The sequence below is a fragment of the Sinocyclocheilus anshuiensis genome, unplaced genomic scaffold, assembly GCF_001515605.1.
Source record: "Sinocyclocheilus anshuiensis isolate Anshui unplaced genomic scaffold, SAMN03320099.WGS_v1.1 scaffold1202, whole genome shotgun sequence".
Lineage (NCBI taxonomy): Eukaryota > Metazoa > Chordata > Actinopteri > Cypriniformes > Cyprinidae > Sinocyclocheilus > Sinocyclocheilus anshuiensis.
The window spans coordinates 173873-191386 of NW_015558601.1; the positions used below are offsets into that span (position 1 = coordinate 173873).

A 17514-nucleotide genomic window follows, 5' to 3' on the forward strand; every position below is an offset into this window, starting at 1 on the left:
GGGGGGGGGGGGAATGCAGCGATTGATATATAGTTTATTTATAGTTATTTTCAAAGTTTCAGTGTACTGTCAAAAAACCTTAATTATGGTTTAATTCTAACAAATAAGTTCTTGTTAAAAACTAACCAAAAGTAAAAATATTTTGCTTGTAATTTCTGCACAGGAGAGATTTGGTGTTGTTTCCAAACAAAAGGAAATATTTCGGTATCGGCCAAAATGAGTTGAAAAATATCGGCATATCGGCAAAAATCCAATATCGTGCATCCCTATTTCTGATTATTATCAATGTTGAAAACTGCCAAATATTCTTGTGGAAACAGTGATGCATTTTATTTTTCAGGATTCTTTGATGGACAGAATGTTCAAAAGAACAGCATTTATTTGAAGTAGAATAATGTCTATATAAATGTCTATAATGTCACTTTTGATCATTTAAATGAGTCTTTGATGAATAAAAGTATTCCCAATAATCCCAAACCTTTACAAACTAGTGTGCATAAATGTAAAGATACATTGACTGTCATCAGAAAACTGAAAAAATAATAATATATATATATATACAGGTGCATCTCAATAAATTAGAATGTCGTGGAAAAGTTCATTTATTTCAGTAATTCAACTCAAATTGTGAAACTCGTGTATTAAATAAATTCAATGCACACAGACTGAAGTAGTTTAAGTCTTTGGTTGTATATATATATATAATTTTTATTTTGTTATATTACCCAGCCCTTTCTTTCAGTAGTTTACTGTTATTCTTATATGGTCTCATTATTCAGGGATGGTGCAGTAATGTCATAATGTGTGTCACTGCACAGGGTGCTCTGGCTCTGATCAGATTAGACGAGCTGTTTCTGGAAACATTTGATGTCACAGATGGTGAGTCTTTAACCTCAGCCACTTCACAAGAGTGAGTTTTGTCCAGGCGCTGATTTCTCTTTGCGTGTGTTTGCAGTTAAACCTCTGAAAGGAGATCACTTATCCAGAGCCATCGGCAGGATAGCAGGGAAAGGAGGAAAAACCAAGTTCACCATTGAGAACGTGACCAAAACCAGGATTGTGCTCGCAGACACGTGAGTGCACTCAACATACAGGACCGCTCGAGTGGAAAACCTTCGAATCTTTTATTGATGAATTGCCACTAGAAATGTAAAATGTCTCCGTGTTTAATTGGGGCTGGTGATATGATGAATATTCACAATGTATTTGTTTATTTAAAGGTTTGAAATATATTGCAATATTTTAATGCACTTTTTATTTAGCCAAAAATGTACAGGTGTCATTACATTTCACATTTTTTTTTATATTAAAAATATATAAATGCAACAGAAACGCAGAGCTACCAAGCCATAAGTTATGTTTTTTGATATATAGTGACCACGACTTTGTGACTGAATGCACAGTTGATTGTTTCATTTATATTTGTTTTTCTCTATACAGGAAGGTTCATATTTTGGGATCTTTCCAGAACATCAAAATGGCACGAACGGCGATATGCAACCTGATTCTCGGTTAGTGAAAACTAAATTTCTAATGTATGCATCTGAATGAAGAAATAACCAAAATAAGAGGAAATATTTCTGCTTCATGTAACTTTCACAGGAAGTCCTCCATCAAAGGTGTATGGCAACATTCGGGCGGTGGCGAGCCGCGCAGCCGAGAGGTTTTAACACACAGCTCACGGACTGATGCGGAAATAACCGTTTACATTATTAGTGCCGTATTGGCCTGAAGATACAGTGACTGAGCAGTGGAGCTTCACATAATAAGCACTTCATGAATGGAAATCAGACACGTATGGATCCAATAAGTCAAGTTTGACATGTTTATTTTATCAAGCAGTCCATATATCCCATAATAGTTGATTTGATGCAGCATGCAGAATAGACATCCCATAACTGACGAGCTTCATGTGCCTTCGTATGAGACACGCTTTCATTTATAAAAAGCTGCAAACCCATTTTCTTGAAGCACGAGTAACTTGTTAAATCTGCATTCACGAAACAAATGGACAAATGATGCGAGCCGAATCTGAAAAGAATATACGTCTGTTTGAATCTGATTTGGCAACTTATGCAATGCATGTCATGGTTCTTTTGATATCGGATATAGATTTCACAGTAAACCATTGGAATAGATGAACGTAATCATGCAAGGAGGAACTAGTCAAAGCAAGCCCAGCAGAAGCCTCATAGCTGGCATTATTACCGACGTATAATATCCATATGCAGAGATCAGAGATGAATTTGGTTACGCTGCTCCTGTCATGCATGCAAACATTCAGAGTTTTTGATTTGAAGCTCTAGTCTTGTTGGAACGACTATGCTCTCCATTTTACAAGCGTTTAGATGCTTTGTGTATTGATGTCATGCATGCATTCAGACGTTGATTGTAAGTGTCCAAATAGATTTTGTGATCGCCGCTCCATCTGCCATGGTCATTTAGATGGAGATATTGGTGTTAGTGAAGTAAACCAAATCATTTGTGTCTTGGTAATTATCTACTGGACTGTATAACAATATAAACATTATATCACGGTTGGTACAAAACACTTATTAAACATGGTTAAATGCTAGAATGATATAAATAGTGTAATATCACAAAGTGTAACAGAAGAAAGCCAACGTTGCTTCTTTACGTCATGCGGTCGAACAAGCTTCTGCACAGGATGGTGGCAAGCGCTTTCTGTAAGTTCTGCTTGGCACGTCATACCTACGTATACTATTATATCATATCTTAAAAAAGACGAAACCAAATAAATATAAAAAAAAAAAGACCTAAATAAATATGGACAAGCCAATACTCTTTCCTCTTGAACCGAGATGCTCTTTCAGTGTCCATAAGCCCATAAAGTGCTACACCAGGTTATCGAGCAGACTAGAGTCAGTTCGGTAACACTTACACGCTGGCTTGACAAAAAGTGGCTTAAATACTTCCATTGAAACACACAGAGAGCATTTGCTGGATATCTTGAGCAGGTTGTCAGAGATGGAGAGGAAAGCGGATCTGCTGGAGATGGACTCGCTCACACATCCACCACCATCTTCTTGTGTATATCCAGGCCTCCGACGACCTGACGACGGAAACAAGAAACGCACGAGTGCATTAACCTGTGAAAATCTCGACATAGAATAAAACAGCTTTTATTAGGCTGCTCGTGTGACCAGAGTCTTCATCTGATGTGAACTGACATGATTTAAACATTAAAATATGCACCGCACCTATAATTTAATTTCCAGTCAAAATAATAATAGACTGAATTTGCTAAAAATATACATATTTAAATATAATAAATATTTATGTTTTTGAAAGAAGTCTCTTCTGCTCACCAAGGCAGTAAAACAGTAATATTGTGAAATATAATTACAATTTAAAATAGCTGTTTTCTATGTGAATATCTGTTAAACTGTAATTTATTCCTGTGATGCGCAGCTGAATTTTCTGCATCATTACTCCAGTCTTCAGTGTCGCATGATCTTCAGAAATCATTCTGATATGCTGATTTGATACATTTATTATCATTATCAAAGTTGAAAACAGCTGTGCTGCACAATATGTTTGTGGACACTGATACATTTGATCTTTCAGGATTCTTTGAGGAATAGAAAGTTCAAAAGAACAGCATTTATTTGAAATGGAAATCTTTTGTAACATTATGAATGCCTTTACTTGCACTTTGATCATACAGTAATCCCAAACTTTTACAAACTAGTGTGCAAATATTTCTCTCATGATGAGATGGTGCATCTATAATTTAATGTCCTCTAAAAATAATAAAGTTACAAAAAAAAAGCTGTTCAACAGATAAATATCTGGGGTTTAGTTTAAAGGGTCTTACAGCACAGAACTCCTCGAAGGATATTCTCCCATCGCCGTCCTTGTCTGCGTTGATGATGGTCTTGTCCACTATCTGCTGCAGCTGAGTGTCCTTCAGATTGTTGCCCACCATCATCTTCAGCACCTGGAACAGCTCTCCGTTGGAAATGTAGCCGTCCTTGTCCATGTCATAGATCCTAAAAGCGACTGGATCCAGGAAAACAGCGAACGATGACTAAGAGTCGAATGCTGTGTGATGTGAGATCAGAGGTGAAGTGTGTTGTACTCACAGCGCAGTTTCTGCTCCTTATCGCCCTTCACACTGAACTGAGAAACGCCCTCTATGAACTCTACACACACAAAGCAACCCATCATTAACCCAGTAACTCATCAAGCACACGTGCATTTTCCTTAGTTTAGTAATGTCAAGTCACCTTTATTTATATAGCGCTTTGTCACAATACAGAGTGTTAAACAGGAAAATAGTGTGTCGATAATGCAAAAGGATAATAGTAAACACTCAACATTTTCAGTTAAAGGCAGTTCATCATTGATTCAGTATCTGTGCAATCAAGTCGACAATATTGCTGCAAATTAATGTTGTCTTTTTTTTTTTCAGTTTTAGTTCTAGTTAAAAGTTAACCTAAATTAAAATGAAAAAATGACAACTAGCTGAAATATGATGTTCAGTAACACTGCTTAAAGCCCTTATGTATAATGCAGGGTTATTAAAGGCTATAATGCATTATAATTGTTCATAATGTGTGTTGTAATACATTATATCTTGTCATAAATAATTATAACCAAATTTAAAATGCATAGTGTAATAATGAATTGGTAAGTGTTACCATGTGTTAACTGCGGTTACAATTATTCATGAGATTGTGCAATGCATTACAAGGTGCATAATTAAAGGTGCACTAAGCAATATTTGAAAAACGTGTGTCTAGCAATGATAGAGAGAAGAGAGCGCTCAGTTTGAGTGCACAGGACGGATATTAGCAGATCGACTATAGATAGAGAGAGATGGCAGATAAAAAAAAGAGGAAAATATGGGAGGAACAAGCTGAAGGGTGAAGACACCTGCAATATTTCAGTCTTTAAGCTTCTCAATTACAAACGGTCAGACGGTTTCAGAATCAGCGTGAGAGAATGTGAATGTTCTCGGTAAAACAACACAAAAGGCTTCTTTTCAGGATGTGATGCAACAAGTCTGAGCTACTTTAAGCTCATTTGTTGAAGCATTTCACAGCTGCAAATTTGAGTTTGAGTTCATGCACACATGATGTGTGTTTGCATGCAGCGCGCTCAGAGAAAACATTCAATAAAGACAAATTCTTCAATTCAATATGCAATGCATTCAAATCATTACATGGCATCACACATGAATTTCACTAAACTCATCAACACGTGTAGGCCCCATTTCACCTAACAATCAGCCTATTTTAAGAAACATTCAAATTTAGCATCATAGCATGACATTTCATGACATTATAAAATAAATATAATAGCCCCCAGATTCCCAATTATTCTTACTTAAAAAAAAAAAAAAAAACTAATTCCCTTTACAATACATAATTATTTAATTTAATATGTCATGGTATTACTTGTTGTACTGCCTTTATACTGGTTTAGATTCAATTGAAATTTAAGTCATTTTACTGTACTAATGAGAACCACCTTTAAGAATGCAGTCTATTAGAAATAGATCAAAGGTGCTTACTCATCATAAAAGTTGTCACAATGCAAATAAAAAAAAAAAATAAAATCATGGTCCTAAAACAGGCTTCATTTGCTGTCACAGAATAACGGTGATTCTGTGGTGAAATGTGACTCGCTCTTGTTATCATGAGATGCATTTAACGAAAGATTTCCGCTTTCAAATAAACAACGCGTGTGGTTTCCTCACCTTTGAAGTCCACCTCTCCGTTGCCATCCGTGTCGAATATCTCGATGACTCTCTGCACCAGTGGATTCTGCTGTAACTCGGGCAAGGACATGAACTCCTCCACGCTGAGGGATCCAGAGTTATCTAGGTCGAGTTTCTTAAACCTCTTTCCCAGCCTTTTAATCTCATCAGCATCGACTGGCGTGGACCGAGAGAAAACGCCAGACACACAATAAACACAGAAAAGGACAATATTAGCACACGTGACCAGCGCTCAGCCGTCTGTCTGAGCACAGATCCACCCAATCCAGCCTCTATCTGAGTGTCAGCCAAACAACACAACAAATAGCATCAAACGCTGGCAAATGAATGAAGCGTGACACACTCACATCCCGTGACGGGATCCTTGGCTGCCGCTGGCCTTGCGCGGGTCACCACACACAGAGGTTTGCCCATCGCACCGTACCGAAGAGCCATGCGGATCCCTAATAGCACTGCTGAGCCTTGAATATCAAACTCACTCACTGTAAGCTCTTTCAGAACAAGTCACATGACCCTCCAGTCGGCCTCCACAACTCTGAGCGGTTCAGCCGAAGCTAGCGCTCTTTACACCACTGCAAACTCTAAAACATTACTCACGTCAACATATCTGTATTTTCATACACTGCCAGTAATAATTGAGATTTTTATTGCTTTTAAAATGTCACCAAGACTGTATTTTAGGTAGGGTGACCATACGTCCTCTTTTCCCCCGGACATGTCCTCTTTTTTGGACCTAAAAAAATGCGTCCGGCCGGGATTTCTTAATCGCCCAAAATGTCCGGGATTCGGCTGTTTTCTTTATCCCGCTGAATCTCTGACCATTGCCGCCTGCTCCCGCAACATGTGTTTCACTCCCGCGATTTTCGTGTCCACTCCTTTAAACATTCTAATATTGTGTATAATTTTGGCGCTTCAGGGAGCCACTCTCAGGATGCGGAGTATTTAAATCTCTTTTGAATGAGCGTTTGCGCCGTTTACTTTCACTTTCGATTTCGCGAGCACGCACTCTGTAAAGGGAGCACATCTTACAAAATCAGATATTTGTCAGTGAGCTCAGGATCTGTTGAGCAGCAAATACTCCAGCATGGTCTTGTCAGTCATCTCTCCTTATTCTCCACCTGTGATCAGTCAAAGCTGACTCCTGCAGCTCTTGTTGGATGTAGGGTTGCCAAGTCCGTGTTTTTTTCCCACAGAATTGGGCTACTTTTAAACTGTTGCCATGGGTTGATTTTCCCTTTAAAAGGGCCTTTAACACTAGCATTCTCTGTTCTTTCTACTTGTTTTCTTTTTATTTGTTATAAATAATGAGCCTCTAACACTAGCATTCCCTATTCTTTTTCTATTATATCTACTTGTTTTCTTTTTATTTATTCTAAAAACAAACAAGCAAACAAACAAAAAAAACCATGTTACGTATACCGTGTTAGGAGAAACCCTGCCACTGTCACTTTGGTTTTTCCTTCTTTCAGTCATCTTAAAAAAAGTTTTTAAAATTAGCAGTCTTTCATGTTACATTTAATCTTCATATTACAACAATAAAAACATTTTATTTATATAAAGCATCAGCAGCAACACTAATAAGCAAAATAAATGAAGAATGTCTAATGTTTTCAAATGGAGAAAAGAAATAAAGGACAGGAGTCATCTACATTTTAAACTACAGTTTTAGTAGGTTTATAAGCTGTTTAATAGGCTAAAGAGTGAAGAATAATTCACTGGATAATATTCTCTGGAATATTGGAATATAACAAACAAAACATCGTATGTTATTGCATTTCTCAACTGGTATATCAGAATTACTAATGTTTTTGTCGTTCTAGATTATGAAATGCGTGTTGACAGTGCTGTTTATCTATGCATTTATACAGAGCTATAGGCTACTCAAACTGCGATCGCTCGCGGAGATAATAAATAATTAATTTCCATAGAGTTGTATTTATTTAGATGTGTATTAGCGAAATAATGGTTATATAGTAAATGTTAATATAATTTAGGGTGTTTTAAACAAGTGAATTTTGTTAAAAGTTACATGCGGTGGCCGAGCTGGAGCATTTTTTTTTTTGAACAGCAAAATGCAGACGCCTTCACGAGACTAATGATGAGCATAGACAACAGAGAGAGAATTAAATTCAGCGCTTTTATTTCCAACATGAGCTCATTCATGGCTGTATTTAATTCATGCAAAGTTACGTCTTTATTGGGACAGGACTTGACAGATTATTTTTAGCCGACTCCGACTTCACGTGACCAATGATGAGCAAATAGACAACAGAGAGAGAATTAAATTCAGCGCTTTTATTTCCAACATGCGCTCATTCATGGCTGTATATTATTTAATTCAGGCAAAGTTACGTCTTTATTGGGACAGGATTTGACGGATTATCTTACTTGACTCAGTGTGTTCGTCTCTATTTCTTAGAGACAAGCTGCATAAACTAGCTACATTTCAGGCATTTATGTAACACATCTAATATGTGCATTAATGGCTGTTATGAAGTTTACTAATTACAGCAAAGCAAGTACGTATACTTCACCTATGCACGCTGTTGTTGTTGTCTCGTCTCCCCTCAGACACCGTGCTGCAATGGCGATACTGCGCGCAATTCTCAAAACACCCACAAGATGGCGGCGTTTATTGGTGAATCCGATGTTACAAAACCGATAACCGATTATGGTAAAATGCTTAAATATCGGTCAATCGATATATCGGTCGATCTCTACTTTTATTTTATTTTTTTTGTACTTGCTGATACCGAGTACCAATACCTGTGTGTTCATTGCATTTGTAATTTTAAAAAATACTGGGTACCTAAACCAAAATAATATGAATGATGTTCGCTGGCTTAGTTCATTTAGCAAACAGATATTTCCTTCAGTTATTTTCACACTTAATTATTCACATTAAAATGTATTGTACAAGCTTTAGTTACTTTCACTGTTAATTTTATTGCTCTATAGTATTTAATAGCACATTAGAGCTGCTCCATTGCAGCAGTACAGTACTGTAATCACAAATTGTTTTCCTGTAATAATGCAGGGAACCACTCATAAATATTGTAACAGCGATGAAAATATTTTTTTGAAATACATGTTACATTTTTATCACCTGAAACGTGCTGCGACTTATTACAGAGCCACTCAAATAACGCAATTAACATCAAGCAAAACATGCGCAATGCGCACACATTTGCATTGGTGAGGAACGAGAGACATGTACAGACTGCTAGCTTCACTTTCACTTTAAATACATTTGTGTATGCTTGACATTTAAAGTAAATGTTTATAGTGAATGCCCCTATAATTTTTGTTTGTTTTATATTTACGATTTAGTTTTAATCCAAATGATGTGTGTGCTAAGTGAGCGAACAACAATAAAGACAATAACAGAAGTGCGCTCTCTCTCTCTCCGTCTCTATTTATCTCTTCTCACAGGAATAAATTACATTTTAACATATATTCACATAGAAAACAGCTATTTTAAATTGCAATATTTTACAATATTGCTGTTTTTTTTGTTACTGTATTTTTGATCAAATAAATTTTGAGCAAGACGTCTTTCAAAACCATACAAAAAACCTTGCTGTCCCCAAACTTCTGAGTGATAGTGTAGATGCCAGGTACATCCAAGATATTATGTGCCTTTTTAATTTGATTGCTGTTATTTCAGCGCTGATCACTTCTGATGATCAGATTCAGCTGTGAGATGATCTCATCTGTTTAAATTAGTTATTCTAGTTTAACAGACTTGTGTTGCCAGGCAACTACAGGTGTGTGGATCATGAAGACCATGATAATAACACTAATACCTGCACATCCATTAACTCTGCGCTCAGATCAGTGGCGATGATGAATCACCAGCATTAGCTCAATTGTAATTAATGCAATTACAACCACTGAGGTGACTGTGAGGACTCTGTTAAAAGTATGACAATCGCAGGAGGTCAAACTATCGATCCATTAGTACAGTGACCTTCACTGAGCGAATGATGTGAGAGAGCACATTATATGTACTGAATGCAAAACTGATGACGAGTAAAACAAAAAAAACTAAAAAAAGACATTGACATTAAATATTACAAACTAACACAACTGTCTTCATCAGGGAATACAAGACTATGGAAGCTTGTTTCCGCCACTGAATAAAAAAAAATAAAAAATAAAGTAATTGCAACTTTTTATCTCACAATTCTCTTTTTTCGCAATTCTGATCTTTTTGTTTTTAGAACTGTGAGTTATAAAGTCAGAATTGCGTGATATAAACCTGCAATTGCTGGAAGTTTTTTCTCACAATTCTGACTACTTTTCTCAGAATTGTAGGATATAAACGTACAATTGCGAGTTATAATAAAGCAATAAGCCCCGTGAAGCCGTGGTTTACAGTGAATTTATAACAGCTAAGGGGCGTTGTTAGGTACGAGGCGAAGCGTATATTCCATATACGTACTAAGGTTTCACAGAATAAAACAGCAAATAAAGTGTAATGATATTAATAAAAACAGTATTCTTCCACCAAACAATGTAGTTCCTCAGAATCAGTTGTGGTTCCAACAAAGTAGTTGCAGAGCAACACACAGAAGTAAACAACGGTGTGTTTGTAGAGTAATTTACAACAGCTTCGAACGCGGCTCAGCCAATCAGAATCAAGGACCGGAACTATCCATTTTATAAAGTCTGATTCTGAGTGAAAAAAAGAGACTATTTTCTTACAATTGCAAGTTTATATCTCACAATTCTGATTTTTTTCCCCTTTTTTTATCAGAACTGTGACTATTTCTCAGAACAGTGAGTTTATATCATACAATTGCATGGAAAAAAAGTCAGAATTGAGAGATAAATAGTTGCAATTACCTTGTTTTATTTTTTATTCAATGGTGGAAGCAGGTTTCCATACAAGACCACCGGTGTGACAGAAGCCAGTAAAACTCATTCATCCACCACATTAATTAAATCAAGCACCCACAAGTAGCAATAGTATTCATACTTTTTAATAGCCTTGTATAATGGTACTAGAAAATATGGTCTCATCCATGTTTGTGAATAATTAAACATTTCTAATTAAGTTATCCAGATGATTAGTTTGCTCCTTAAAATTAATGAATAAAATGAAAAACAACTAAATTAACTAAGCTTCTCATGAGTATTAGAAGGCTTTGCTTTGCCCAGAGGTGATATTTCATACTCGAGCTTCAATAATAACTCGGTTTCATCATCATCAGCACAGACTGCAGCTGGATGGACGCATGAATAAAGTCTGCGCGCTGGAATGTGCTGCTCACTGAGCTTCTCCTCATGTACGACGACAGCTTGTTTCAGATCCATCAACGTGACTCTCATCGCCGACGGCCAAAGCCTGACATCACCCTATTAATGACTGCTGGGCAAGACCTGAAGAGCTCTTATTTTTAGCCGTGAGCTCATAAGAAGCCCCCAAAAGCGCCCTGAGGGAAACCCCCAGCAGCACAGGACTCCAGCACATGGGCCGGGTGTATTTTGAGCGCTCACAGACAGTTTGGGATGCTTACGGCCTCTGCCACATGCTAGTATGACACACATTACTCCACATACGCTCCTGTAAGTAGGTCAATTGCATGAGCAGGCCGCCAGCTCTCAAAAATTAACTCTAATCTATCACACGATAGGATGAGATGGTGCATTGTACTACAGCAGACTTTCTTCTAGTTCTGTTGGTTTATGTATGAATCAAACAAAACTCGCCCATGGTCAAATTTTAGCTTAAAATAAAAAATGTGATAAAAAGCATAGCACCAAACACCAGGACATACAAAAAATATGCAGGCTTGTGGATCTCAATCAAACAAACAAACAAACAAATATATATATATATATACAGTGGGTACGGAAAGTATTCAGACCATTTCAATATAATAATCAACACACTTAACTTAAAAATGTATGCAAACATGTAAATTGCACATAATGGAGTTTTTAAATTAACTTCTAAATTATAAAATTTCTATTTGTTGTTGAAATGTATTCATTTACACAGTGGCTGGCATAACTTGCTTTACAACAGATTAGGGCTGCACGATTATGACAAAAATCATAATTTTCGATTATTCCCTTGAAATTGTAATTGCGATTATTAATTCCGATAATCACAATTTACATTTAATGATGTTTATACCATTGTTTGATGCAACTGCATGCCGTATTTTTATATGAAAATAAACAAGCTGAAAACACCGTGCAGCCCTACAACAGATTGATTTAAACAAATTAAATAGCCTAAATAAGACATCATTACAGAGATGTTATAGCAGGTAAAGTAAAATATAATGAGTATATAGTTTAATATTTGGCAAAGTGCTCTTGTCGAGACTTAATTTCTCAGGTGAACTAACGAGCTGTGGACACTGATGACTTGCCTGAGGTAAATGAAATGCTAAGTGACATTTTGTTTACAAGCTGTTTTATTGCCATCTTTCCACAGTTGCAACACTGATTGAGCAATTACACAAGGCATGAGATGTTCATTCATGTTTATTTCACGTTAAAACTAGCAGTAAAGAGAAATTATCACGCTCACTCGCGCTCCGCGCTGCAGTTTGAAAAGAGGCGCCTATACAGCGATCTGTTACGTCACATCAAAGAGTGCCAAAACGCCATTTATTGTTTGACTTTCCTGAAAGAATGGACAATTTAAAAGATGGGAGTTTCTTATCAAAAGTAACAATATATAAAACTGGAAGTTTTGAATGAAGTTCCACTTGTGCAGTGGTTAAAACAATGCTGTATTTGTTTGGTACATGTGCGTACCGAACCAAAAAAGCATTCGAGTCTGATGACACTTTCATGGTGCTTTTGCATCCAATCATTGTTATTGTATTAAAAAGACTAGTATGTTACAACTACAAAGAATGAGGAGTAATTATAACAGTTCTGCTATAATCTGACTGAACTGTTCCTTTAATAAAATAACAATGCAAAAAAAGTTTTTATGGAAAATACATTTTCCAAATTTTTTGTTTGATGGTAAATTGGACACGTGTTTCACCCAGAAGGTCTGCAAATGGACAGAACCATAAGCAGACATGTGTTGATGTAGTGAACAGCTGTCCTGTGTGTGTGTGTGAGCTGCATATACAGTTGAAGTCAAAAGTTTACACCCCCCTTTCAGAATCTGCAAAATGTTAATTATTTTAACCAAAATAAGAGGGATCACACAAAATGCATGGTATTGTTTATTTAGTACTGACCTGAATAAGATATTTCATATAAAAGATCCTTCCTTTCATTGCAAAAACACTTGAACGAGCTGTGTTCCACCAAGTCTCTGCCTTTCTCACACAGAACAACCTCCTCGACAGCAACAAGTCTGGTTTCAGGAGTGGACATTCAACCAAGACTGCCTTGCTCGCAGTTGTTGAAGCCCTAAGACTGGCAAGAGCGGATACCAAATCTTCAATACTTATCTTGCTGGATCTGTCCACTGCTTTTGACACGGTTAACCACCAGATCCTCCTGTCAACCCTATTGGAAAATGGCATCTCAGGAACCGCACGCCAGTGGCTTGAGTCTTACCTCTCAGATAGGTCCTTCAAGGTATCTTGGACAGGCGAGGTGTCCAAGTCACAACATCTAGCTATTGGGGTGCCTCAGGGCTCAGTTCTTGGACCACTTCTCTTCTCTGTCTACATGGCATCACTAGGTTCTGTCATTCAGAAACATGGCTTTTCATATCACTGCTATGCTGATGACACTCAACTCTACCTCTCATTCCATCCTGATGATCCGACGATAGCTGCTCGCATCTCAGCATTTCTAACAGACATTTCTTGTTGGATGACGGACCATCACCTTCAACTCAACCTTGCCAAGACAGAACTGCTTGTGGTTCCAGCAAACCCATCGTTTCATCACAATTTCATCCAGCAAGAAATGTGAAAAGATGGAGTCATTGTTGGAAAGGGTTCAAATACAAATACAAATCTTATTCAGGTCAGTACTAAATAAACAATAGCATGCATTTTATATGATCCCTCTTATTTTGGTAAAATAATTAACATTTTGCAGATTCTGAAAGGGAGGTGTAAACTTTTGACCTCAACTGCATTCCAGATCACTGAAGTTGCCAAAGCTGTTACAGGTCACACATTTGCCTGGTTTCATGACACACACACACACACACATGATCCACACAACTGTAGTTGCCTGGCAACACAAGTCTGTTAAACTAGAATAACTCATTTAAACAGGTGAGATCATTTCACAGCTTAAATTAACATCCATCCAATCCAATCAGAAGTGATCAGCATTGAAATAACAGCAATCAAATTAAAAAGGCCGTATGTGCACCAAACTTAAAACTGGACATAACATCTTGGATGTACCTGGCATCCACACACACGCACACTAACCTGTGTGTGCAGTTACCCAAGCTACCCTAATCCTAGCAGAGCTCTTCACACTATGTGGTGAAGTGAAGTAAGACTGAGAACGGGTCGAGCCCCACGGGCGCCTGATCCTCACAGCTCATTAACAGCTGCACTGGAGCTCATGTGCACAGAGCTGCTGATTCCCAGCTATGGCTCTTAGTGTCGTTCTCTGTTCCTCTCTGTCAGAGATCTGGTGACGAATGCTGTGTCATTTGCACGAGTTATCATTAATATGGCACACAATGGTAAGATTTGACAAAGACTGACTAACTCTTGAGCGTGTCAGACTCCATGGCCCTCCGCAGACGCTTCTGATCTCTGGCTTAGTTTTGCATTCGTTAAACATTCGCACACATCAGAGGGAAGCAAAACTAATTGAAAAGTTTCAGAGCTAAAAATAAGCCTCGGCATCTCTGGAGACGAGCTTTACTTCATCTATTCATATCTGTTTGACGACTAGCAAGTATGAGTGATCACGCTTCAGTCGCCATCTAGGTTTGATCAGCATTTTAGCAAATAGAAGTTTTGTATGCAAAATAGCTAGAAATGTAATGATACTTACAATGCGTGCACATTTCCAGGGGATAACTTGCCTCATTTCCCTACAAAAGAAGAAACATGAGCAACATGAACATGCAGATTCCATGAACGTTTCTTAAATGTACTACACACGACCTCTCTCATACAGACAATAGATTAGTGTGAAGGAGAGCAATATAAAAGAGCATCATATTTCAGGGAGCAAAAACACTGCCGCTCTGTTCTAGAAGATGAAATACTAAATGGCTCCACTCTCTGTATCTCCATCTGCTTTGATTTATTATTTATAAAGTCCCATTCAGAGGCCCATATTCTGTATCTGTCACAGCAGTGAGGGACAGATGAGAGCTTATTCATTCTCTGTAATGCATGAACTCCATGTACAGGTAGTATTAGTTTTAAACATTTGGAGTCTGGATTCTTTGTGTGTTTTGAGTGAACAGCAGCTGTTTGCACAGTGAATGTGTGATGTGTCAGTGTATCTGGGCCTGGTGCGCGAGCTGAAACCCACAGAGATGCCACATCTGCCGCGGGAAACCACCCCGAGTGGAAAACACTGCATTTGGGCTGGCTCCCAATGTGCGGAAAGAGCTTGATCCAGGAGGGGAATCTGCTGCCACTCCAAACATCTCTGTCCCAGTCTGTGTGACACGCAAAGCTTCATGCATTGGCCTCTTTTGGATCTATGTTAGTTAGCAAATATATATGCAAACAGGTCAAATTAATGCATGCTACTGGTCTTACCACGAATGATTCATTCATGCACATTTATTTCATTTGTTTGAGTGCATAAAATTTAATCATGATGTTAAATATTTTAGTCATTTTAACTGTACGAGAAAAAAATCAATAAATAAAATGCTGCATTACATTATGAGCATAACAGGAAATGCAAAAAGCGATCATTTTTTGGCAACTTGTCAAAAGTAAATCTAATTACTTTTCTTATTATTTCAAATATTGTTTTGGGGTGAGATTTGAACTGGAGATAAAAATCTTTCTACCAAGACAGAGTTATACTGATCCTGCAGGACTCTTTGTGATTTTGTCTTGCATCCTCAGAGCTACGAAACCGACTGTGGAAAGCAGAAGCAGTATATGCAAATGCAGAGCCGCGGTAAAATGGCATCTGAAGTGTTTTTGAAGAGTGGGACTGGGTTATTAATATCACATCCCCCGAGTCCAAAATAAACATGAATTACAGCAATGATTATTCACAGTAGACCTTACTATCCACGAGTAGATAAGAGAAAATGAAGCCTTGCAGCTCAAAAAAGAGAGAACAGACAGGAAAAGATGGCGTTTTAAATGAAATCCTGAATCATTAGTGGGCTCTTCTGAGGTGTAAATTAACACTTTAGTGGGCTGAACATTGTCTGGAAGACCTACGAGGCAAACACTCAGCACAGTTCATAAATAATGCATTCGCCATTCAGAGTCAATTAGACCGCACAGTGAACGCAAATGCTGCTCCCTGCAAAGCAAACATAAATATACACACAAACAAAACTCGCTGAAACGTCTTCAATAACAAATAGAGAGACTGACAAAGGTTTCATGGCTGGAGATGCTGCTTATAGCTGGCCATAATCATAACTGTCTGTCTTTGATGTCCATTATGCTCATGCCAATTGCATTTAATACAGTTTGAGGCCAAAGACGTGGTTTGTGATGGGGTTAGACATAATACGTTACACCTCAAACCGTACCAACGGCATTGCAATCCATTCCTGGTAATTCAAAAAACAAATTATATCCTTGAACAGACAGGTTCTGTGAGATTCTCCCTGCTTTATAAGGTTAGCATTAGGAATATATTAAAAATAGACTCTTCTCTATGTAAGAATATATTCTGATATCCACGTAGTAATAACTTAAAATATCAGCCCTGAAACTATTATTTGGTAAAATCGCAAGCATGAGTAACAAAGGGGAGAGAACTGATATGATCGTTCTTCTTCATTCTCCTACGAAAAATGACTAATGCTCACAAACTGCTGCACACTGCCTGAGAGCAGGCCTCCGCTTGACTAATGCTTGTGTGTGTGTGTGTGTGTGTGTGTGTGTGTGATACCTGGAGAAAGCCATCCGCCAGCATTCCTATTGATCTTAACTCCACACAGGAACAATACTAGCTTTACATGTCAGACAAACTCTAGAATAAACTGCTGACCTTATATGACGTCCAGTGAAAACTCTAGAAAGCCTTGACCCCTCAGGCATACTAATAATAACTCTTTAGTGCCTGAAGTAAATCTAGGGTTCTATGATTTCCATCAGAATTATTAGAATCATGGAATCCATAGAAGTTACTGTATAACGCAAAATGCCACAGATTAATCATATTGTGATATGGACTAGTGTTTGAATGTAAAGCGCAAAATAATATTCGATGAAGTCTGCAAGAAAAAGTCAATTTTTATATAATTGCATTTTAAAACATTATTCAAATAAATTGTTAGTTTTTGCTTTTATTTCACTACAACTGTTTTTAATTAATACATTTAAAAATTAAATCAGAAATCCAGGAAAATAAAAAAAAAACACACACACAAAAAAAAAACATTTGCCCCTACTGTTATACGTAAGTGAATGAATAAATTAATTTATAAATAAATAAATGTTTAAAGATTTATGAATTCAATTGATTATTAAAATTGAACGAAACCATTCAATTAAAATTGAAAAAGAATTTGAGAAATGCCAAACAGAATTTGGGGGGTAAAAATACAACAGATTTCATAGGGCCCTAAAAATGTGTTAAAGGAGACATATTATGGCCCTTTTTACAATATGTAATATAAGTCTCTGGTGTCCCCAGAATGTGTCTGT

General features: G+C 37.3%; 2 protein-coding genes across 3 annotated transcripts in view; one reads left to right on the forward strand and one right to left on the reverse strand.

The window, feature by feature from the left end:
* LOC107680166 (RNA-binding protein PNO1-like) overlaps nucleotides 1–2763 on the forward strand; it is a 5078-nt gene extending 2315 nt beyond the window's left edge. Inside the window, exons 4-7 of the mRNA XM_016475947.1 lie at nucleotides 819–879; nucleotides 956–1073; nucleotides 1441–1511; nucleotides 1603–2763. Of these exons, the coding sequence (XP_016331433.1) occupies nucleotides 819–879; nucleotides 956–1073; nucleotides 1441–1511; nucleotides 1603–1670 (318 nt within the window). The 3' untranslated portion in view covers nucleotides 1671–2763. The remainder of the gene's footprint in view (nucleotides 1–818; nucleotides 880–955; nucleotides 1074–1440; nucleotides 1512–1602) is intronic.
* Nucleotides 2764–2784: 21 nt separating this feature from the next.
* Nucleotides 2785–17514, reverse strand: part of LOC107680167 (calcineurin subunit B type 1-like) — an 18133-nt gene continuing 3403 nt past the window's right edge. The window contains exons 2-6 of one of the 2 annotated variants that reach the window (XM_016475949.1): nucleotides 14705–14744; nucleotides 5726–5902; nucleotides 4107–4166; nucleotides 3839–4023; nucleotides 2785–3073 (exon numbers count right to left, since the gene is read on the reverse strand). In XM_016475949.1, the coding sequence (XP_016331435.1) occupies nucleotides 3026–3073; nucleotides 3839–4023; nucleotides 4107–4166; nucleotides 5726–5902; nucleotides 14705–14744 (510 nt within the window). In that variant the 3' untranslated portion in view covers nucleotides 2785–3025. Of the gene's footprint in view, nucleotides 3074–3838; nucleotides 4024–4106; nucleotides 4167–5725; nucleotides 5903–6093; nucleotides 6234–14704; nucleotides 14745–17514 lie in introns of those variants that run through there. The other variant, XM_016475948.1, reaches the window with a different exon arrangement.